At 35.8% G+C, this 25,691-nt stretch overlaps 1 protein-coding gene and 1 non-coding gene across 2 annotated transcripts in view; both read left to right on the forward strand.

Annotated features, from left to right (window-relative positions):
* Nucleotides 1-322: 322 nt before the first annotated feature.
* Nucleotides 323-25,691, forward strand: part of RGS18 (regulator of G protein signaling 18) — a 38,032-nt gene continuing 12,663 nt past the window's right edge. The window contains exons 1-3 of the mRNA XM_077157267.1: nt 323-654; nt 1,108-1,209; nt 2,272-2,333. Of these exons, the coding sequence (XP_077013382.1) occupies nt 536-654; nt 1,108-1,209; nt 2,272-2,333 (283 nt within the window). The 5' untranslated portion in view covers nt 323-535. The remainder of the gene's footprint in view (nt 655-1,107; nt 1,210-2,271; nt 2,334-25,691) is intronic.
* LOC143681819 (U6 spliceosomal RNA) lies at nt 19,783-19,889 on the forward strand. The gene has a single exon (XR_013174876.1). It is a non-coding gene; the product is annotated as a U6 spliceosomal RNA (small nuclear RNA).

A 25,691-nucleotide genomic window follows, 5' to 3' on the forward strand; every position in this document is an offset into this window, starting at 1 on the left:
TAAGCAAAATTAATTAACATTAGGTAGTAGTGTTAATTAGATGTAATTTACTTGACTCAATGCAATTCAAATGGGTGAACTAATTTTTTTTTTTAAAAAGGGGAAATTTTCTCCTAATGATAGTACTTTGCTTTGCCACAACATATCTTAACACACATTACGCACATTAAGGTAAGTAAAAAAAAGAAAAAAAGTTCCTGTGGGAAATGACAGTGCCATTTGGGTCTATTAAAGCATCATTCTGGTTGCACAAACAAGAACAAGAAGTTGCACTGTGGTAATACTAGCCTTTATCTTGAAGAACAAGAGTCACTTTGCAAATTTGTAGTATCATTTCCTTAAACAACTCAGGACAGACTTGCACTTCCTCAGTTCTGCAATTTTGCAGATGTGAAAAACATAGCTCAACCATTTTTTGAGTATTGCTGAAAAAGTCGCGATAACTTTCTGTCCTCCCATGTATAACTCCAGAATAGTAGTATCAAGTGAGCTAGAGAATGATGTAATAAACATCTCTTTATTTTAAAGAGAGAAGATGGAAACATCATTGGTTTTCTTTTCTCAATTAAATATGTGTGAAACAAAGGAAAAAACTTTTTTCAAGTTAATGCATGGTTCAGGAAAAGAAGAAACGAGCAAAGAAGACAAACTCAGGTAAAGTCATAAATTTTTGAAACAGCCTTATGCTTTTTAACACATACTTGACGTCAAATATTTGTTAGCAGTTGTTTTAGAAATACCCGCTAGAAATATATTGACTGTACTATTGCAGTAGGAAAAAAAAAAGCCTTTTATTTATTGAGTAAACAGCTGTTAAATCTAAAGTGCTTTCATTTAAAATATAAGTGCAACAATTTTAGCTACACAGAAGTAGTAACAAAATCCTTATTGAAATACATTCCCCAGTACTGTACTGCTTACTGAGTGAAGAGAGAAACAGATTTTTCACATATACTATCTTCATCCTTCCACAAAGTAAACGGATTCTATAGGAGAACCATTGTGAGTCTGTGTATGCATTGCCAATTACAAACTTGTTTGGTAGTCAGAAGGAGAGATTTTAACTGTCATCCAAATTATCCTGAAGCTAATGTCTTTTTATTCTAGAGCCAAGGAAAAAAGAAATAGGTTAAGTCTCCTCCTGCAGAAACCCGAGTTTCATGAAGAGACCTGCGCTAGTAGATCCGGGTACTTGGCCAGTGATACAAGGTGAATGACTTTTAATTGTTTTTTTGTGGGGTTTTTTTTTTGAGATATTTTTTGGATTTTGTCATTAAAATGTCCAGAAAGAGAAAAAAAAAGGGATTTCTATTTTATTGGAAGTTATATAGTAGTATAAAGAACTTTGGAGACCTCATTTCAAGAAACAAGAAACTAGGAATATTTCATAAAATTAAACCAGTTTAGTAGCTAGAATTAAGTATCAAATACAAACTTAAAGGAACTCAAAATTATATACCTGTCAATTTTAAATGATATGTATTAGTCCTTATAAACTGATGAACTACTCATTAAAGAGATGTCACAATTCAATATTATAGTAGGAAATGGCTATTCATCAATTTCTCAGTAGTTTGAAAAAAAAGCTATATGTATAGCAGCAAGTAAAATGCAAATGATTGCTATTTTGTAATTTTAGCCACTTTTAATTCAAAAAGAAAATAGAAGCATATATTAACCAGCACAAAGCTTCCAAATTTGAAATATGACCAATAAAATATCCAAGACAAATGCCATCAACTCTAAATTTTCATAATCTCTAAAATATTTTATTGTTGTGAAAAATCTTTAAATTTCTTATTCCTTTGAACTTTAGCAGTCAAGCTTCCTGTATTTGTTTTAAAAAAAATTGCAGCATATTGTGGTGAGAATTTCAAGGAAATTGCAGTATTTTTTTTTTTTTTACTAAAAGATTAGGTTCTCATATTTACTGAATTTCAAAAAATGGTTGACCTAGTTCCTTTTATTTTGCTTTTGGTACTTTCTAATACAACACATTATTATATTTTCCTTAAAAACAAAATAATTCACACCACCCGAGAAAATATTTAATGTTATTTTAAAACATTGTTGGATAGGCAAAGTGACAAAATAAATTATACCAATGTTTTTGAAGGTTGCCAATGTGAATAAAACCTAATTTTATAGTAATCAAAGGAGATACCTAGTGAAATATGACTGAAAAGAGCTGCAACATAGCATATCCTAGAGAAGATTCATAAACAGAATTCCCTGAACATTTCATTATAAAACATTTTGTTTCTTGAACAGAGTTTCTCCTGAAGAAGCATTGAAATGGGGTGAATCATTTGACAAACTGCTTTCCTATAAAGGTTAGTGATATACCCCCCCAAATATTTTGTTCTTTAATGGAAAATTTTATAAAGTATGTGTGTAATTATATAAAATTGAAGTCTGATTAGTAACTTACAACTATTTGAGTTTCTGATCAATGAAGGAAACTAACTAGTAGAATAAGCAACTAATGAAAAATGTTTTTTAAATATTCTCAGTGTATTATGAATTATTTATTATAGCTGACATATTAATAATAGCTCTCTATACTGTGGTACATATTTTAACTTTTTAACTTTTCTGAAATGAACACTACTCTTAGTTTTATTAAATCTCAGGTCATCCACATTATTTTTATTGCTATGATTATGTAAATTTTAAAGTAGAGGGACATTCAGGACATCCTTACGAAAATAAGTATAGACTTTGGAAATTTTACTTTATGAATGTTTCACTCTGTGACCTGCCTATCAGTCACTATTTTTCTTAAGTGCAATTTTGTAGAAACATTGAGAAGTAGTTGAGGATTTAATAGAGGGTGTGGACAAATTGAACCCCTATTTGACTCACTAATGCTAAAATAAAGCACAGGTTAAAGGGTGTGCCACCTGGATTGAGACTCTCTAGGGTTAATTTATATAAGATACAAATGAATGAGCTTGTTTGCTTTACTCAGTCCAAAGACAAAATTGACCAGTCAAACAGAGGAGGCTATGTGGCTAGGCACAGGGTCTGTTCTCTACACTGAGCTATTCGATGTCTGCTGCAGAAATATCACTAGGCATATCAAGCCCGCAGCTTCTATTTCACCTCAAAATTTTCCTGTCCTTATCTCATTCTTTGCCTGAAATAGAAATCCTTCCCAGTTCTTCCTCAGCCCATGCCAAGATGAGACTAACTAGATCACTCTAACCACTGTATACAGCATTTACTCTTGGGTTTCACATACCAAGGTGTCTGCTGTAAGAAGGGCTTTTTTTTCACCATGGTAGCTGCGAGTAGAGCACTTTAATTCTGTGTCAAGTATTCTTCTTCATTTGACCAAACAATAACTTTTCTTGTCTAAGTTCATTCTCTGTGTTTTCCATTCCTTAATTGTCCAACTTCCCATAAGGTCATGGTAACCTATTTCTGTTTGAATTTATTGACATGAGGATTCCTTCTGGGAACTAGTCCTGAAAACTTTCTCCCTTCTGATGAAAACAGACTTCTGCTTCTGAATTATAATGTTGACTTAGACAAAGAAAAACATAGGTAGAGAAATGAAGGCTTAAATTTTGGCAAGGATATCACCAATGAGAATGGAGGATGGAGGTAAGAAAAGAAGTTTAGGCTGATGACAATATGACTGGCTCCTCCTTTCTCTTGTCTTATTTCACCTTAATGCTACTATCACTCCCATGTTGGAAAAAAGAATAACAGTCATCCTCAATTACCCACTTTTCTTTATTCCCAATAGCCATTCATTTCTCGACTATAGTTAAATTTTTTGCCCAATATATATTAAGCTTGTCCCATCCTTGCTATCTGCATTGCACTACCTTGGTTTAAGCCCTATTCAGTTTTTAGTAGGCCAATTACAACGATTTTTTGTAAAAATTTTCCCCATAATCCACCCCCCACACACACACACAATTTGTTTCTCTTATCTCCTCTTCTTTACAACATTTTGGTACATCACAACTCTTTAGTATCCTCGCTTGTCAGTGTAAGTAAAAAAAGACAAAGGAATGGAATTTGTTTTTTCAATTTAACTACTTATTAGAAGGAAGCAGATGCCTTTTCATTTGTGCATCCACAAAACCAGCGAAATATTAAGAACTCAGATAACAGAGCTGACTTTTTTTGTTAGGAAAAAGTTAGTCCATGAAGGATCCTTTTGAGATTTGAGTTCTAATTCTCTTCACCAACCTAATGGGCATATAATCTGCCCTTCGACTTCTTCAGTTGTGAAAGGAGATAACAATACCTTTACCTCCTATGGAAATAGATTGCTAGCAGGGTTAAATAAGGTGATGAATAAAAACCCAGTAGATTTTAGACACTACACAAATGTAAATGGCTACCATTGTTTATGAAAAATAATGATGACTATTAATGATAAATTTAGTCACCTGTTTGGTTTTTTTTTTATTTTACTCCCCAATTTGACAGACATCAGTCAGATAGTCAAAATTTCATTTAGAAGTAATATTTAATTGGAATTATTTATTCAACTTAATGCATTTGCATACAGTAATTCCATTATACTTTCATTACCCATTCAAAAAAGAGAAATTTAGAAAGAATAATTAGTTCTAGAGAAAATCCCCACCTGAATTCTGCAGTCATCTGCTTTATAAGTAGTCAAAACCAAATGGACAAAGTTGAATCAGCCGCTTTCTTTTCCCTCCCCTGGGGAAATGTGAAAGACCTGTTCAAAATCAGTGTTTGGACCGTCTGAGAATAATTCATAATATGTAAGACAGAAGTAGGATATATAAGTCATTGTATCCCCTTGATTTAAAAATGTAAACCAATTATGCTATGGAAAATATGACTAACTATGAGTAAGGTCTGAAAGGAACTGCGTAGTCTTCGTTTGGGGAAGGAACTGAGTACTTCTCCTTACACTTTTCACCTTAAGGTTTTACAAGTTACCCTTCCCAAAATTCAGTTATCAGTTTTCTGCAGGATAAGGGATTCTAGTATCCTAAAAAGTCAAATTTCTGAATCAAGTTTACCCATAGCAAACACTCAATTTCTTAATCCATTTAAAGGATGAAAATAAATAAAATTCAGTCTAAATTATAAATGGATCACATAAATAAATCATTATTGCAAGTTCTGCAGGTCAAAAGCTATAGGTCTAAATATTAAAGGAGAAACATTGTAATTCAGTACTTAAGATATTACTGTTCTTGGGTTTCCAACTTCAGTTTCTTTAATTTTGTTTCATTTGGTTTCTTGGCATCAGAAAATATTCCAACAGATGCCAGAGTTTCAATTTAGAAACACGCAATTACAAGCATTTCATATTTGTATGACACATTGAGCCAGCTCCTTCCAGCGCAAATTCTAATCCCAGGTTATATCAAGCACTTTTGGCAGCTGCATTTGCCATGCTGCCTTCTAAAGACTGTTTAGTTAAGTCGCTGCCTCTGGGTGAAAAATAGTTCCCTTGTGACCTGACTCAATGCAGCTGCCCAAAGTGAGTAAAAGAAACAGGAACTAACCACACACTAACTACTTTTTTTGTTTGTTTGTTTGTGTTTTTTTGTATGGGCAGAAACTGTCCATTACTTTTTAAAGAACAATTTACTTTAATCTTGATATCAACAAACTATGTTTCTGTTTCCATTCACCATTAATTCATTTCTACATTTAGCAATTTTTCTTTATTATATCCATATTTTTTTCCAAGAAAATACACTCACTTCGGTTAAGTCATCCCATGTACAACAACTTCCTGACTTTTGTGCCGTGACTTTGTTTTGAATGTACTTATCAAGTTATAGACTAACAACCATGATGAGTGAGGACTATCACATATTATTTCCCGGCACAGTGCCTGGGAAATAGTAGACACTTAGTAGACACAATGCTTTGTGAATTACTGAAGGCTTATCTTTTAAATAATGATTATATTTTATCTCTGGAGGACTTCTCTTTGAATTTCTTGAACTCTTGTTTTCTCCTGCTGCTCCAAACTGAAAAGTCACCCCTTCGATTTTTCTTCTGAAGTCCTGGTACGTATCTCTCTTGCCTATTAATCCCCACATCATTCAAAAGTGAAGACTTTTTTTTAATGGCATTTTACAAATAAAAGGCATATAGCAATGTGCCAAGATTTAGTAAACACTCAAAACTTCATACTCGTGCAATCAATATTATTATATTATCAGAGTACAACACAATCTTCAGGTTTATACTGGGTATTTCACATAAATAATTCAGAGAAAGTCATAGGAAGTTTTTTTTTTTTTCTGTAATGTTTGGTAGAATTAACCTTTAAAACCATGTCTCATGCCTTCTGTTTTGTAAGGTTATTAATTACTGATTCAACTCTTAAAATACATTTGGTCTTAATCAGGTTATCTCTTTCTCCTTGTGTGAATTTTGGTAGATTGTTCCTTTCAAGTATTTGGTCCATTTCATTTTTATCAAATTGGTAGACATAGAGTTGTTCATAATATTCCTTTATTAACATTTTAATTTTCAGGATGTCATTAGCGATCACCCTTCTTTCATTTCTCTTATTAGCAATTTATACATTACTCCTGTTTTTCTGGGTTAGCCTGGCTAGATGTTCATCAATTTTATTGATTCTTTTAAAGAACTAAGTTTTGATTTCACTTATTTTCTCTATTGAATCTATCTTTGAATTGCATTGGTTTCTGCCCTAAATTTTATAATTTTTTCTTCTGTTTGATTTAGGTTATTGTTGCTCTTCTTTCTCTATATTCCCGAAGTGGAAGCTTAGGCTATTTATTTTGGATCTTTATTCTATTCTTTTATATATATGTAATGCTAGAAAATTTGCTCTTAAGCACTATATGCACTGCATACCACAAATTTGGATAATTTGTATTTTCAGCTTTATTCAGTTCAAAATATTTTATAATTTCTCTTTCAAGTTCTTCTTTAGCCTATGTTATTTAGAAGTGTGTTGTGTCTCCAAATACTTGAGGGCATTTAAATTATCTTTCTTTTTGATTCTTCATTTAACTTCATTTAACCATTTTGCTTTAGAGCATGCTTTGCATGATATCTATTCTTATAAATTTGTTGATGTGTTTTTATGGCTCAGGATTACATCTTTCTTCAAGAATGTTCCATATGAATTTCAGAATAATGTGTATTCTGCTCTTCTTGGATTCTCTAAATGTCGCTAACACTGTTGATTGATGGCACTGTTCAGTTTAACCTCATCCTACTGATTTTCTGCGTGCTGGATTCGTCAATTACTAATTGTGTGTTGAAGTCTCCAACTATAATACTGGATTTGTCTATTTCTCTTTGAAGTTCTATCAGTTCCTTCCATGTGTATTTAGACAGTGTGTTGTTAGATGCATATACATTAGTGATTGCTATGTCTTCTTGGAAAACTGATGTCTTTATTATTATGCAATGACATTCGTTATCCCTGTTAATTTTCCTTGTTTTGAAGTCTTCTTTGTACGAAATTAATATAGATATTTGTGGGAAGTTATTTTTAATAAATAAGTAACAATTTCAATTGCCTACCATACATACCATCCCTTTTATGTGCCAATGCAAAGCATTTTATTAAAATTGAGATCTATTAATAGGAAAAGTAATAACCCTAATTCTGAAATCTTGACAATTATTTATTAACTCACTTTAGTAATAATTTAGCATTTTAAAAGTGATCAATCCTTGCTTATGCATGACATATGGATTAAATAAACTGAAATCATTTTTGTTTTTACCTTCACTGAGGTCAGTGAAAATTTATCCATAAACCAAATGAGACAGATATATTAGTTTCCTTGTTCCAAACTAAACCTGAGATGAAACAGCCTGTTCCCCAGTTGTAATGTAGCATTTTATTTTGCAACTTCACTCAGTTTACATTTAGATAATAGTGACAGAGAAGCAAGAAAGAACAAGCTAAAATGCCTGTTATGGTGGAAAGGGGAACTGCAGGCCCTACTACATAAGCAAACGGAATATTAATGCCAAATGATATTCTTTCTAATATAAACAAATGTACAATCTCATATGACTATATTTTAAATTAGGCTTAACTGAAAATATTCTCATAATCATTTTTTTGTTCTACTTCCTAATATTTAGCCAAGAAATCATCTTAAGTTACCTACTTTATAGCAGTTACCAAGAAAAGCATACTAAGGCACTGACACTGTAATAATAAGGAATTTCAGAACTCTATTACCAAATACAAAGAACTAATCAGTTCTGAAGGAAGTTACTAAAGAATGAATTGAGAGAATATAGATACTTTTAATAAATTTCTCTGATCTGGGAAAAAACTGATTTTAATTTTGGGAAATGAAAAGCAAAATTTCTTAGAAATTTGAAAGAGGAAGGAAGTACGGCTGCTAAGCAGCTATTTTACATTGCATTAAAGATTCAGCAAAGGGAAAGATCTCAAAAAGAATTTGTGTCTTTAACATTTCTGGTCAGAGGCTAGGACATGGCTATATGATTGCTTAAAGTTGGGTCCAAGCCAGTTAATCTATAGGTACTGTGCTACTTGTGGTTTTACTTTTATAAACTACACATTGCCTGTAATTCAAATTCTACTTTAATTTCAGTTAAGTTTGTGAAAGGCATGTTTTGCCTTAGTCTCCTTGATTCCTTCTTGATAATTAAAGAAGAAGGAGAAAAAAAAAAGACAAAAAGTAAAAACAGATATAAGGCAATAAACTGTCTCTTTCCAGTTACATAAATAGAAGAAGAGGTTTTCAAGCTACTGTCAACCAGTACCTAAATGGTGCTTATTCAGTCTGTTTCCTAAAGTCATCTGGCAAAGGGTCCAGTTTCTCCTTAAGTCTGAAGAGGATTCTACAATTAGCTGTGATGGCTTGGCGTTATGTACCGTAGTGAAAAATGTCCTTGACCTTGATCTGTCCCTGTGGGTGTAAATCCATTGTAAATAGGACCTTTTGATGAGGTTGCTTCAGGTAAGGTGTGGCTCCACTGAATCAGAATGAGTCTTAAACCTATCTCTGGAGGCCTTAAAGGAAAGGCTACAGAGAGAGAAACCGCAGGGGAGCAGCAGGAACCTGGAAAAGAAGGTTGAAGATGTCGCCATTAGCATGGCCATGGGATGGTAAAGCTAAGCCCCAAGGATCACTAAGACCCAGACCCAGAATGGCCCTGTCTTCACGGAAAAACCATTGCCTTGCTGATATTGTGATTTTGGACTTCTTCTACTCTCAAAATTGTGAGCCAATAAATCCCCATTGTTTAAACCATCCCATTATATGGTCCTGTTTTAGTAGCTAGGAAATTAAAACAACAGTCTTTAAAAATTAAATGATTGTAGCCATGAACATTTCTAATGATTCATTACAATTAACATACAGGGATGGATATATGTGTGAAAGAGAATGAAAGGAAGGAAAATCAAATGGGAACACGCCAAAGAGCAGTAATCTCTATAAGCACTTATGAGCTAAACAGCTAGGGTAAAATCAGCATGTCTGAGTCCCTGATGTTCAAATTGGTAGCTATTTTGGTTTAAAAACATTAAAAATAAGGATAGACCACTAACTTGATTCTGAAACCTATACATTTCTAGGTGTTTGGAAAAGTTTGCTATCAAAATCTTTCAAAGAACTATTGCCCATTTATCTTTCCCTTTTACATTCTGAAAAAAGCACACTGCTCAGCATGAGAAATAAATCTTGAGAACAATACACTAACAGTGCTAGAGAAAAAAGTTAGTGATTTAAATCTCAACCATATTGATCAATCTTGCTTCTGCTCAATGGTCAGACTTTGCTAACTCATTCAGGAACTTCTTAGTACTAAGGCCTCCGTAAACAGGTTGTGTTTGACTAGGAATTATCTCACTAAGATCCAATGACTTTAGACAAATCCTGAAAGTTGCTCATCAGCCTAAAGGTGTCTTTACAAATTCTTATTAAGCCTTTTCTTCATTGGCCTATGTAATTTATTTGTGAAAATCTAACCATTAATATCTGGTGTTCAGGGTCACTTTACTGAGAAAAAGAAATACCCGAATAGTTCCCTTCCTTGGGGCAAATCCAATGGCAGGGAACACTGGGGTGAAAGAGAACCACATCATTGTTTTTTTCATGGGAATAGTTGGAGTCTCCCACACTCTGATGCTTAGACATGTCTGTAGGTTGACATGTCAATTTTGACTCCTAATTTCTTAAACATTAAGTTCCTGGTATGCAAATGTTTTCAAAGATTGCTCACACCATAAAAATATGATGCTTCATGATAAAGAGGACAGACAAGTGCTATATATAGGAGAAACAAACGGTTACATATAAAACACAATTTGAAGAGAGTGTTAATTCCCTGTTGCTGCTGAGATTTTAGTGATGTAAAGCAACATGTATCTATTATCTGATAAGTCTGTAGGTCAGAAGTCCAGTAGAGGTTTCACTGAAATACAATCAGTGTTTCAATAGGCTGCGTTCCTATCTAGAGGGTCTAGGGGAGAATTCCTTTCCTATTCATTTGAGTTGTTGGCAGAATTTAGTTCTTTACAGTTCTGGACAGATGACCCCATTTTCTTGCTATCTCTCAGCTGAGTCGCCATATCTTCAAGAAGTCACCATATTTCTTGGCTCAGTACCACCCTTTTTGTCTTCATAGCCAGCTCTGTAAGGTAAAGTCCTTTTCATATCACATCTCTCTAACTCACACTTCTGCCTTCCTATTCTTTTAAGGACTCATATGATTAAATTGGACTTGTTGGGTAAGCTAGGACACTCTCCCTATCTTAAGGTCCCTAACCTTAGTCACATCTGCAAAGTAACATATTCACAGCGTCTGAAGGCATGTTTTGCCTTAGTCTCTGTATTTCCTTCTTGACAATTAAAGAAGAAAGAGAAAAAAAAAAGTAAAAACAGATAAAATGCAATAAACTGTCTTTTTATGCAAAGTAACATATTCATAGTGTCTGGAGAATAGAGAATGGAAATCTTTGAAGCATTGCCTTCCTTGAATGACACAAATCTATATTTTTTAAGAAAGATCTGGGGCAATTCAACTTATTTAAACCTCAGTTTCTTCATCTATGAAACAGAATATATAGGACATATTTCAAGCATCTGTTGGGAAGTTTAAATGTGATAATGTATATAAGCAACATTTAGCACCCAAACCCTTTAAACATGGAACAAATGCAAAACTTTTGCACAACCCTGAGACCAAAGAACTTGCCAGACAGAGGATTAACTTGAGCTTTAATTCGGGGTTTACAGACAGAAGATTAGTTCATTCCAATGGCAGTCAACTGGGAAATGTAACTCTGCACTCTGCTCAGAACCAAAAGAGAAAGAGAGGAGTTCTGGGGGCACAGCTTCTAAGATGCAGAGTCCTACAAGACTTGATTAGAGGAAGGGAGTTTCACATTCTTTGACCCTTAACATCTGTCCCAGTCATGGGCAAGTAGGTGGCTGTATGACTTGCTCTCAAAATGGAGGAGGGGGTGGGTCCAGGGCCCTGGGTCCTTACAATCCACCCACACACAGCAGACCACACTGAGCATAGGACGGACACTGCATTCATTAATAGTATAATAGACGACAGAGCATAAGGAGTTCCCGACAAAGAGAAAACAATGCCACAGCATGATGCCATTACGGATAGTTGATAAAACCTGGATTGCAGTTTTAAATGAGAAGATTTTCATACAAATTTTCCATGGGCTGAATTCTACCTGACCAGCAGGGTATTCTATGAAGTCCAATTCACAGGGGTCACAGTCCACAGTCCAAAGGGCAGGTGGCACCTGACAGTGGCAATTCAGTGCACACTCAGTATTGAGATCTATTGTGCATGTAGGTTACCGCAGAAGCCTACTGCAGGAAGGTATTTGCTATGACACTAAAGATAAGAAGTGAACAAGCTAAATTTCCATTAGTAGAGATGGAAATTTATACCACACTTTTTCCTTCTGCAGTTTTCTGGAGCTTACTGGAGTCGAATCCACAATTAGCCTGGGTATAATACGTCTCCACAGAATCCTACATACTGTGCTTGAAGTATGAGAGATCCTAGGTTGGTTACATATATAACTTTTGGTATTTTGTGTATAAACTATGATCTAATATTTAAATTTTGGGTGACCCCACTCTCCGTGACAGCTGCATTGACCAGGACCACAGCCGAACTACCTTATTTTCCCCAATTTTTGATACTGTGGCACAGGCAAAAGCAAGTTATTTTCATTACCTCATTGAAGTTGTAGTGTTGCTGGTCCTTTTACCTGAATTCACAGTGCTTGCATGGGCCCTGCCATTACCACTTCAGCACAGAGGAAGCAGCTCCTTGGGGCAATAAATTGAAGCTAGGGAGGGCCAGATACAACTGCGGTGTCTACTACTGCAGAAATTGCTTATCAACTTTTAAAAGCTGATGCATTTCTTTCAATTAACCCTGCTGTTGTGAGGTTGTAAGGCAAATGAAATTTCTATAAGACGTCATGTTCAGTAGCTCAGGTGTGGGTTAGTTGTCTGGTAAAGGGGGTCCTCCGTCACTGTTCACATGTGTGGTGACCTCAAAAATTGCACTGAACTTTTCTAAGCCATGTATTTTAGCTCTTTGGTTAGGGTTCCGTATTGGGAAAGCCAGCCCAGTGGCCATATCAATGACTGTAAAGGCATATTTTACACCTTCAGATAAGGGAAAGGGTTCAATCTAATTTACCTGCCACCTGATGACTGGACTGTGCTCTTGGCTGAAGCGACCAAGTTGTTGAGGAAGCATCCTTGAATGTAACAGCAAAAGGAGGGGCAGGTATCCAGACTTCTTTCAGTTGTTGCCATGTGATGGGCAGCTGAATTTGCTGTGACAGTCTCTATAGAGTCTGGTACACTTGGTGTCCTATTTTTCTATGCAACCACTTAGCAGTCTCATGTGATGTTGGTTTTAAATTGCAATTTATTGCTGAAGCATCTGCTTCAGTATTGCCAGGTAAAGAATTAGTGTTAAAGGCAGAGACAAGAAACATGGTTACCTTTTATTTCTGACAGGTAGTCCAGATATCTCCCCACATTTCTTTTCCCTATAAGGGTGAGAGACAATAGTCCATTGCTTTTGCTTCCACCTGGCCATCCACACTCCCAGGCCCCAGGACACTGTCCAATTGTCAGCACAAATAGTGAATGCATCTCCTGGTTCATGAACAATGACCATCCATACATCCCTAAATTCAGTCCATTTCCTGCTCTGCATTGTCCCAGTTTCCCACCGTATAGAGTGTCTGTAACAGGTTGCATGGCTACTGTCCAGGTGGCAGGCTGCCTGTGTGCTAGCTGATCCATCAGTATACCAGGCAGACATAGATATACTGCTGCATTCATCAACAGTGGGCACAGAGACAGCCACCTCAGGAGGATCAGCAGGGAAGGACAAGCATTGTTCTTCCATACAGGAAACTTCTCCAAGATATCATGCATTTTTGCACTTAAGGGGTTATTGTTCAAAATGCTGTACTATAGCAGATAGGATTTCCATTGCATTAATGTGCTCAATTGTACACTGCCTGAGTGAGGTTTAGTGACAATATCCCATATCCACCCCTGTATGGTGAGGGCTGCTCTTAATTTTACAGGGTATTTCTAATTTAGTCCTTCAACTTGCAGTAAGGCACTATAGAAAGCACACAGTTGTTTTCCTAAGGGACTGTACCACAGTTTGGCTCTTTTAACTCACTGTGTCTATTGCCTTTGCATAAGACCCAGCAAAAGCCAATACTGGTACCGGCCATATCAATTCACAAGGCACATCTGGGTTCACCACCCCTATAAAGCACAAGCCAGTACACTGGCCCATCTGGCTTTCTCAAAAGTAGCTTGCTGGTTAGTTTCCCATTCCCAGAGATAACTTTTCCTAATCAAAATATGCACAGGTTTTAACATTTGGGCTGAGTGAGGAACAAAAGGTTTCCAATACCCCAGCAAACCCAAGAAAGCCATTAGTTGTTTTGGCATATGTTGTGTTTTTGTTTTTTAATGTTGCTGGAAATGCAGAAATAGGGTTGTATTTTATAAAGGGAATTTATCAAGTTACAAATTTACAGTTCTAAGGTCATAAAAATGTCCAAACCTAGGGGTACATACCTTGGCTCGAGGAGGGGCCAATGATATCTGTGGTTCCTCTGTCACCTTGGAAGATGAATGGCAAAGTCTTCTAGTCTTCTCTCTTGGCTTCTCCTTTGAAACAGCTTCCCCGGGGGCATTTTTTCCTGCATCTCCAAATGTCCCTGTTTGTGTCAGCTCTGAAGCTTTTTCCAAAACTGGTCCCTAAAGGATTCCAGTAGATGAATTAAGATCTACCTTGAATGGGCAGAGACACATCTCCATGGAAACCACCTAATCAAAAAGTCCCACCCAAAATAGAATGGGTCACATCTCCCTGAAAACAATTCAGTCACAAAGATGCCACCTTATAATACTGAATCAAAATTAAAGAACATAGCTTTTCTGGGGTACACAACAGTTTCAAACCAGCACATACGGCATAGGAAAGCAATGATCAATTACCATATAAGGAATAAATTTTGCTTTTACAACCATGTGGTACCCAACTATTTGATAAGGAAACCAAGGCATTACAGTACACCATGATCAGTTGCACACTCATGGCTATTAAGATGAAATAGCAATGAATCTGAGGCTTCTTTTAATTCTGGAGAAAAGTTAATGGTTAACATGACATAATCAGTATAATGAAATAGAATTGCATTTTTCCACTTAGCCAAATTCTTCGCTACAAGCCTGTGGCAGATGAACAGTCTATGTAAATAGTCTTGCCAGAGCTTGAAGAAAATCCTTTGTTCTTCCTAGATGAGGGTAAAATGGGTTGACTAGCCCTATTAAAGGGGAATACTAAAGAATTGTATTTCGTTTTAGTAAAGAGGCAACCTTGGAACCGAAGCACATAAATGTGGTGTCACTCCACCCTTTGCCTCACAAACATCTTCTTTTTTCTTCTTTTCATCATTAGATGTAGAATCCATGGGATCCTAAGCCTTTGGGTCCTAGTCAAGGGAAGTTAGGATACACCTTGCATGCCCCTTGAGCAGTCTACACCCTCTTACTCTAGCATACTGGCATGCCAATCTTTCTAAACTCCTGTCTACACAATGTAGCCTCTCATTCAGTGCATTCTTTAAATCTAATTCCTCTTTATTTCTGAGATAGCTTGCTGTAGCTGGCCATGCCATACACAACAGTGGCCAACTGCTGCAGTACAGTCAAGGAAGTGGGTAACTTCTCCCATATCAACAAAGCTGGCCACTGTGGGATTTCCCTTACAGAGTCCTATTTCCCCAGACTCATGCACTCTACATCTGGTGGCTTTTTGGTCTTCTGATTGACTCTCTAAATGTTCCAGCCTAGCACAACCTGAGACCAAAAAACATGCCAGACAGAAGATTAACCATGAGTTTTAATTAGAAGCTTATGTACAGAAGAATAGTTCTTCCCAATAGTGGCTGGTAAGGGAAATAGAAGCCTGCACTCTGCCCAGAACCAAAAGAGAGAAGGAGGCGCCCTGGAGGGTGTGTGTGTGTGTGTGTGTGTGTATGTGCAGTTTATAAGATTCAGAGTCCCATGAGACTTGATGAGGGTAGGGGAGTTTTACATTCTTTGATCTTTTATGTCTGCCATGATTATGTAGGTGGCTGTGTGACTTGCTTTCAAAATGGAAGAGGAGGTGGGGCCCTGGGTCCTTACAACTTCTAATCTATTACTTGAATTCTGCTAATAGAGATTTGTTCTCATTACTTCATTCTATATGGGACTTTTTAAATTAGAAATAGTCATTGACCACGTGGAAAAGTTGTAAAGACCAGTAACTATAAGCAATGGAGGTTGTTCTAGTTTACTAGCTGCTAGAATGCGGTATACCAGGAACGGAATGGCTATTTAAAAGGGGAATTTAATAAGTTGCTAGTTTATGGTTCTGAGACCAAGAAAATTAAAACAAGCATCCAGGGAAAGATACCTTGGTTCAAGAAGGCCAATGAAGTTCAGAGTTTCTTTCTCAAGTGGAAGGGCACATGGTGAACACAGAGTTTCTCTCTCATCTGGAAAGGCACATGGAGAACAAGACATCATCTGCTAGCTTCCTCTCCTGGCTTCCTGTTTCATGAAACTCCCTGGGAGGTGTTTTCCTTCTTCATCTCCAAAGGTCGCTGGCTGGTGAACTCTGCGTCTCGTGGCTATGTCATTTGCTCTGACCTCCTCAGGAGACAAACCTCAACCTAATCCAGTTTAACAACCACTCTTGATCAAATCACATCTCCAGGGAGATGATCTAATTACAGTTTCAGGCATACAATGCTGAATAGGGATTAGAAAAAAATGGCTGCCTTTACAAAATGGGATTAGAATTAAAACATGGCTTTTCTAAGGTATATACATCATTTCAAACCAGCACAGAGGTATAAGTGAAAATTATCTGACCAGGCAAAGAGAGTTATAATTTCTTTATCTTACAATTTTTTTCAGTTGTAATGCCAGAATGTATGTTACACTTAGGTAATATGTGATAATATGACATAACCGTTAACAAACTACTGATAGCAAATCACTGCAGAGTAAGTAATCATTAATACAATGGCTCTTAGGGAGCTTTTTAAAGTATTATGAATGTATTCCACTTGAAATCATTTAACTGATATTCTTGAAAATGGAAACCTCTGTCTCAAAAAATATATATCAAAACCGAAACAAAAATTGTTTCCAGGTAATTTTCATGAATAGTCAGAGTTGAGACACTTTTTCAGAGTCATAGAACCATAGAATATTCATTATATAGATGAAACTGAATCTTAGAGGTTTTTTTTTAAAATTCTAAACCCGAATTAATATGATAAGGTAAATTGATTAAGACCCAGCTATCTTGACTTCCAGTCAGGAGCCCTCAATCTATTGCACTTGAGCAGGCATATAGCCAGTGGTTCCCTGTGGTACCTACAACCACAGCCACATAAAACATCTGGAAACATAAAAATTTCCAGCCACACCTGGAAACATAAAAGTTCTTGGGTCCCAACTCTACCCTACAACTTTAGAAACTCCCAGGGTGGAGCCAAATATCTGCATCTGTGCCTTAACAAGGCCTCCGGGTGACTCTGATACATAAGATTACTTGTTCAACAGATAGTTTATAGACCAGCATTAAAGCTTACTAGAAATGAGAAATCTCACACCCAATTGTATACATAATGAATCAAATTTAGCATTTTAATAAGCTCACTGTGTCATTTAAATGCATATTAAAGTTTGAGAAGGAATTATTTAGTGCTTAGCTATCCCCACCCTTCCCCTACACATACACTAAATCAAGATTTATGACAATAGACCACCAGGTGAGCAAATGAAAGATTCTGGAAGTCTAAAGACTTCTTTGTCTCACTGCCCATGTGATTCTTTTATAAAAATTTGAGCTAGAGCTAGGAAATAGTTGTTTTTACTAAGAAACTAACAAACTTCTTTAGTTTAACTAAAGACCATTTGTCTCTTGACTTTATTACTTTTATTTCATATCATTTGTTAAAAGTTGCCTCAAACTATTTCCTAAAAGAACCAGAGACCAAGTAAGTATATTTAAAATAAAATAAATTAGGAGATGTGGAAAGGAGAGAGATGACTAATATGGGATTCTTATCTACACTGAGAGGAAGTAGGTAGTTTGTTTTGATCTGTTCACAGAGACAGGAATGTGATGAAGAAGCAAATGATAATAGATGAAATTTAAGCATCTTTTGACCTAAAATCAGAAGTTACCTCTATAGACCTCAGGAAAGTCAAATTAGACCTTCTTGCATGGAAAACAGACCAATAATATTAGAAATGTAGTATGGCTAGATATAGTTATATCTCAATTCTCACACCAAAGTGATGAGGTAGAGAACATCCAAGTAAACTGAAGCTCACATGGAATCACCAACTCAAGTTCTTCCCACTGCTTTATTTTGGTTCCTATAAAGTCTTCAAGTCCTAAAACATGTGCCTAATTTTCTTCCTTTTAAAGAGAGGTATCATGTCCTAAAATTATCAGCTTGTCTTGCCTAGGGATCCACATCTTGGCAGTGAGGCATGACGTTTCAGTGGCAATGGTGGCAGTAATAGTTTGAGAGATCTTGTTTTTTGACCTGTAATCTTAATAGTTGTATCTTCAGAGCTATTGAAGTGTAAAATAACTCCTCTGAAATCTTCATAGAAAGGGACGGGGAGAATTTAAGTGTATCCTCCTAATATGTACTGGGTTGTTGTATGAGTGATAAAAGAGGGATGTAAGGTAAAATTCCATTTATTTTACCTTTAAGCTGATTCTGAATATCACATTTTATCAATGCTTTATTATGATTAAATTTTATACAATAAAATGCACAAACAGTAACTGTACAGTTTCATGAGTTTTGGGCAAATAGAATCATTTAATCCCACTTTATTGGATTGGCTAGAACCTCCAATAAGCAGACATCTCTGCTTTGTTCCTGATCTTAGGGGAAAATGCATTCTCTCTTTTCAATATTAGCTATAGGCCTTTTTGTTTTCTTCCTAGAATTTCTTTACCAAATAGAAGAATTGCTTCTATTCCTTGTTTGCTGAAAGGTTTTTCATGAATATGTGTTGCATTTATGTCAATTCCTTTCTGCATCTATTAAAATTATCATTTTCTTTTGCTCCTTTATTTTGCTAGTGTGTTGAATTCATCATGTTTTTTTAAATGTCACCCAACATTTTTGATGGGATTATGCTCTGTACTTGTATAAAATCCCGGATTTAATTTGTATACATTATTAAGAATTTTTATGTCTATGTCCATATGGGATACTGGTTTGTGATTTTATTTCCCTTTTTCTTTCTTTCTCTCTCCCTTTCTCTTTTTCTCTCTACTTCTCTCTCATCCTTCCTTTCATCTCTTTTCCCCTTCTTTTTTCTCCTCATCCTTCCAATTTTTCTTTTTCCCTTTCTTTCTCTTTCTTTCTCTTCCTTCCTTCCTCCCTTCCTTTTACTTTCTTTCTTTTACTTTCTTTCTTTCTTTATTTCTTTCTTTCTTTCTTTCTTTCTTTCTTTCTTTCTTTCTTTCTTTCTTTCTTTCTTTCTTTCTTTCTTTCTCTTCCTCTCTCTCTTTTTACTTCCTTTTTTTTCTGTAATGGAATTGTTATTCTTAGCTATTGGAGTTATTCTAGCCTCATAAATTGGGATGGGAAGTATACATTCCTTCATTGTTTTCTAGAAATAGAGTACAATTAGAATAGTTCCTTAAATGTTTGATGAATTCACTAGGGAACCATCTAAGCCTTGAGAATTTTTTAAGGGGTGGAAAACTTATTTATTACAAAATCAGTTTATTAACTGAAATATGGCTATCAGATTTTCCATTTTCTTCAGTGTCAGTTTAGATAGGTTTTATTTTTTTAAAAGAATTTGTTCACTTCATTTAAAGTGCATTTCTTGATGTAACATTGTTCATAATATTCTCTAATTACTTTTGTAATATCCGTAAAGTCTTTGATAATATCCCTGATTTACTTTCTGATAGAAAACAGTTTGCTGGAAGTTCTATTTTATTAATGTTTTAAAAGAACTTATTGTTGGCTTTGCTAATTTTCTCAATGGTTTGTTTTCTATTGTATTGACTTATGGTTATCATATTTTTCCCTATGTGTTAATAGCTTTTATTTTTGATGCTTCTTAAGGTCGTGTTCTAGTTTGCTAGCTGCTGGAATGCAACACACCAGAGATGGATTGGCTAATAAAAGGAGATTTATTTAGTTAAAAACGTATAGTTCTTGTACTCACTTTGGCAGCACATATACTAAAATTGGAACGATACGGAGAAGATTAGTGTGGCCCCTGTGTAAGGATGACATGCAAATTTGTGAAGTGTTCCATATTTTTTAAAAAAAAGATAAAAATACATAATTCTTCAGAGCAAAGCAGCTAACTTTCAATTGAGGTTCTTTCTTATTTGGGCCGACACAGGGCAATCTCTGCTGGCCTTCTTTCCAGGCCTCTGAATTCCAACAACTTCCCCTGGGGTGATTCCTTTCTGCATTTCCAAAGGCCTGGGCTGAGTGGTGAGTGCTGAGATGAGTTATGCTGAGCTGCTTTGGCTGTACTACATTGAGCTCTCTCACTTAAGCTTCTAGCCAGTTAAATCAAACATCATTCATTGCAGCACGCATGCCTCCTAGATGACTGCAGATGTAATCAGCAACAGATGAAATTCACATGTCATTGGCTCATGTCCACAGCAATAGAGCTAGGCACCTTCACCTGGCCAAGTTGACACCTGAACCTAACTACCACAATGTCCAACCAAATTGATAAAGGTGTGACCTGGTTTCCTCTTGCTGCTTATAATAAAATGCAAGACAAAAGAGATGAACTGATAAAAAAGACTGTTAAGCAAAGAGGAGCCAATACTTAATGACTTGGGAAATTCTCAGCCTACCCAGGTTGCAAAAGATGTTAAAATTAGATGAGTCACTTGGGGAAGAATGCTCTGGGGAGAAGTCCAAGGGTGTGAGAGGGTAATCTTCTGCTGAAAAGATTAGGCAAGGAATACATGGATCCTCTCAAACATTTCAGTAGAAGTCGGGGATAGATATGCAATTAATCTGTAAAGATGTCTGGAGGACCCATTTCTCTAATGCTGTGAATGCCTTTGATATACTTGGGAGAACTACAAGATTTTTGAGAATGGTATACCAGAAAAAGCATTGCCAGTATCAATTGAAAGAGTCAGAGGCAGAGGGATATGAAAGAAGTCTACCAGGCTCTTAACATTCTATATGCAGGATAAAAAACTGATACAACCACACAGCTATAAGCATGTATCACTTTTAAGAAAAAAGGAAAATGGAATTCAAAGGCAGAGACTTGGGCCCAGAGTACAGACCCATGTATGCAGAGACTAAAAGAATTATGGGAACACAGGGTAGAGTCGTGAGTCACAGAGTATTTTTCTCAGGCTCAAAACCTAGTGAAATTTTCCCTGTTGGATTTTTATCTTGCTTGATGCCAGTGACAACTCTATTCCTTCCATTTTCTCCGTTTTGGAGTGAAAACATCCCCCACCTTCTTTGTTTTTTTGAATGCCATTTTCGTCGGTGGAATCTATAGAGAATTTCTAGCAAGACAGAGTGGTAAGTGGACTGGCCTGTTTTCTGGCTTCCTATGAATTCCTTCTGATAATGCTGGCAAATATCTGCTGAAAATTTCTGAGGAGTCTCGGGATTGGCAAGCTAACCCTCTATCATGTGGCAATCATTCTCCTTGTGTCTGCTTCTCTGGTTACCACTGGCTTCTGGCTTCTTCTTCTGTACCCAGGTTCCTTTGCGTATGAGTATTTCAGCCATCTTGGATTAAGTTCTGACATCATTCAGTTTGGTCACACATTACATAATAAAAACATCTTCAAAGATTCTATTTACAAATTGGTTCATACCCACATGAAGATGGATTAAGATATGAACATTTCTTTTGTGGGGTACAGGATTCAATTTAAACAAACTGGAAGAAATGATCCACAAAGTTCAAAAGGATGGAAATAGTTCCTGTTTTGTAACATACAGAAGCACCGTACTTGAGACATCAGACATAGCATCTGCTTTATTCTTTTGCTTATGGATATCCAGTTTTCCCAGCACAATTTATTGAAGATACTATTCTGTCCCAGTTGAGTGGGCTTGGGAGACTTATCAAAAAAATCAATTGACCAATAGGTCTGAGGGTCTATTTCTGAGCTCTCAATTCAATTCCATTGATCAATATGACAATCTTTATGCCAGTACCAAACTGTTTTCACCACTTTGGCTTTATAATATACTTTAAAGTCAGGAAGTGTGATACCTCCCAATTCATTCATCTTTTTTAGCATGCTTTTGGCTATTTAAGACCCCTTGCCCTTCAAATTAAATTGATAATTAGCTTCCCCTTTTCTGCAAAGTAGTTTGTTAGAATTTTTATGGCTATTGCATTGAATCTGTAGATCAATTTGAGTAGACTTGAAATCTTAATGACATTTAGTATTCTAATCCAGGAACCCGAAATATCTTTCTGTTTATTTGGGTCTTCTCTAAGTTCTTTTAGCAATATTTTGTAATTTCTGTGTGCAAGTCTGTTACATTCTTGGTTAGGTTTATTCTTAGATATTAGACTCCTTTAGGTGCTATTGTAAATGCAATTATTTTCTTGATTACCACCTCAGATAGCTCATGAATAGTTTACTAGTATATAGAATCACAATTGATTTTTGTATGTTGATTTTGGATCCTGCCACTTTGCTGAACTCACTTATTAGCTCAAGTAGCTTTGCTATCCTTTGATCTGGGCTTTCTAAATATAGGATGATGTCAACTGCAAATAGCAAGTTGTACTTCTTCTTTTCCAATGTGAATGCCTTTTATTCATTTTTCTTGCCTAATTGATATAGCTAGAATTTCTAGGACAATGTTGAATAGGCAGTAGGTATCCTACTCTTATTCTGGATCTTAGAGGGAAAACTTTTAGTCTCTCACCATTGAGTATCATATTAACTGTTGGTTTTCATATATGTCTTTTATCATGTTGAAGAAGCTTCCTTTGATTCCTACCTTATGAAGAGTTTTTATCATGAAAAGATGCTGAATTTTGTCAAATGTCTATTTTGCATCAATTGAGATGATCATGTGGTTTTTCCCTTTTAATTTGTTAATATTGTACGTTATATTAATTTATCTTATTGTACTGAACCACCTTGCATACCCTTGCATGCCTGGAATAAACTCCACTGGTCATGGTGTATAATTCTTTTATTATACTATTGTATTTGCTTCTCTTGTCAGTAGATTGACTGGACTGAGCTTCTTTTCTTGTAGTATCTTTATCTGGCTTTGGAATTAGGATAATGTTGTTTATATAGGTTGGTTAGTGCTCCCTCTTCTTTAACTTTTTGGAAGAGTTTGAGCAGGATTGGTATTTGTTCTTCTTGGAATGCTTGTTAAAACTCATCTGTGAAGCCATCCAGCCATAGACTTTTCTTTTTTGGTAGGTTTTTTCATGACTGATTTTATCTCTTTACTTATGATTAGTGTGTTGAAGTCTTCTATTTATTCTCAAGTCACTGCAGGTTGTTAGTGTGTTTGTATGAAGTTGTTCATACAACACATCAGAGATGGATTGGCTTTTAATAAAAGAGGATTTATTTAGTTAAAAATGTATACTGCTTCAGAGGAAAGACAACTAACTTTCAACTGAGGTTCTTTCTTATGTGGGTAGGCACAGGGAGAGCTCTACTGGCCTTCTCTCCAGGCCTCTGGGTTCCAACAACTTTTCCCGGGGTGATTCCTTTCTGCATCTCCCAAGATCTGGGCTGAGCTGCGAGTGCTCAGTGAGGTATGCTGAGCTGCTTAGGCTGTGCTACGTTGAGCTCTCTCATTTAAGCTTCCAGCAAATTAAGTGAAACATCATTCATTGCAGCAGGCACACCTCCTTGACGACTGCAGAGGTAATCAGCAACACATGAGGTTCACATGCCATTAGCTCATGTCCATAGCAATAGAGCTAGGCACCTTCACCTGTCCAAGTTGACACCGGAGCCTAACTACCACAGGTGGAAATTTCTATTTTAGATTTATAGCTTTCTTCTTTTCGTAGTATAGCATATCATGCTATAAATTTTGCTCTAAGTACTGTTTAAGCCACACTCAACAAATTTTTGTGCTGTGTTTTCATTATAATTCAATCATAACTATTTTCTAATTTTGTTTCTGATTTCTCCTTTGACTCATGATTATTTAGAAGTGTGTTTTTTATTCCTAAATATTTGGAGACTTTTCTAGCTATGCAACTGCTGTTCATTTTTAAATCATTTCCTTTGTAGACAAAGGACATTCTCTGCAAGATTTAAATCTTTTGAAACTTATTTAGGGTTATTTTACGTTCTTTCGTATGGTCTATCTTGTCTAATCTTCCATTTGCACTTGATAAGATGTGTTGGGCAGAGTGTTTTGTATTTGTAAAATAATGTCAATTTAGTTGATAGTTTTTTTAAGTTTTATATATTCCTACTGGTATTCTCTCTACCTGTCCTATCAATTAATACGAGGAGAATTAAAATCTACAATAATGAAGTATGAATTGTTTTCTGTTTCTTTCTGTTCTGTCAGTTTTCTTCATGCATTTTAAAGCTCCACAATCAAGTGCATAGAGTTAGGACTATTATAGACTACTGATAAATTGCCCCTTTTACAATTATGAAATGTAAATAATCCTTATTTTTAATTCATTTTGTCAGACCACATCAAATTTCTTAGGCACATTTCTTACACTTAACCTCTATCCTTTGCATTGTCTATCCTTTTAATTGTTTTACTTCAACTTCCTGATTCTTTGTATTTAATATGTATATCTAATAACCAGTGTGTTTTCTTGCTTTAATTTTTAATACAGTATAATTATCTTTGATTTCGATAGGGACGTTCAGTTCATTGAAATGCAATGCTGTTTATATAGGCAGGATTGTGCCTAACATCTTTTTACTTATTTCTGCTTTCCCATCTCTGTTGCTGCTGCTGCTATTCCTTTTATCAGTCTTCTTTAGTTTGGATAATTTCTATGTGTTTGCCCCCTTGTGTACTCCTTCTTCTGCAGTTTTTCCAGTGAATTTTATATTTCAGATATTTTACTTTTCAGTTTTGTAATTTCCATTTGATATTTTTTTATTACTTCAATTTGTCCATGGAAGTTTTCTGGTTATTCACTCATAATGTTTGTTTTAACCTTTAAGTTCCTGAGCATATGTATAATAATAGCTGTTTTAATGTCCTCGTCTGCTAATGCCAACATTTCATTTACCTCATGGTCCATTTCTATTCATAATTTTGTAAATGATAATGGACAACAGTGGACATTTCTTCACATATCTAATACATTTTATTACCTCTGGAAAGAATATGGGGATATATTTTTTGAGAGTCTCAGTTATGTTGTCTTCCTCTAAAACTTTTGGATTGCTTTCCTGGTATTCAGTGAAACTGCCTGTGGATTCTCTTTCAGACTAGATTGGTCCTTTAAATGTGGTCTCTTTCAGGTTTATCTTAGTACTAGAACTTAGTAATGAGTATTTATCCCCAATGTGATCTTTCTCGATATTGCCACTAGGGCTGAGCCAGAACTCCAAAATCTCCCAGCTTTGGGCAGCTGCTCATATCTCTATTCACTTCTCACTCTCAGCAGCAGCCCTCTGCGGGGCCTCACAGAGTTCCCCCACAAACATCCTAGCCTCAGTCAAAGATCTGCAGGGACTGCATGCAGACTTCTGCGCTATTTCTGCATGTGTCCCTAGTTCTCAGTATCCTGTTCACAAATATTAGCAATGCCATGCTCCCCAAATTCTCATTTCTGTTGTTTCAGCTCAGTTAGACTGTACTTTACTTGGGCTCATCTCTAGGCATCCTTGCCCTGAAAATGTCCCCAGGTAGAAAACAGGAGCAAACCCAGTGCCCACATCGCATGTTTCTCTTCTTACAGTATTTCCAATTCCTGCTGCTTTAAAAGTGCTGCCTCTATATTTGGTCCAGTTTTATATTTGTTATTGTCAGAGGGCAAGTATGTTTTTTTACTGCCATGGGCCTTCTCTTTTTTATAGTTGAATGGTAATATCTCCTTCTATTTAAGTTAGGGTTGGGCAGATTAAACATAAAATCAAAGACAATC

Source organism: Tamandua tetradactyla, chromosome 4 (genome assembly GCF_023851605.1).
Source record: "Tamandua tetradactyla isolate mTamTet1 chromosome 4, mTamTet1.pri, whole genome shotgun sequence".
Classification (NCBI taxonomy): Eukaryota; Metazoa; Chordata; class Mammalia; order Pilosa; family Myrmecophagidae; genus Tamandua; species Tamandua tetradactyla.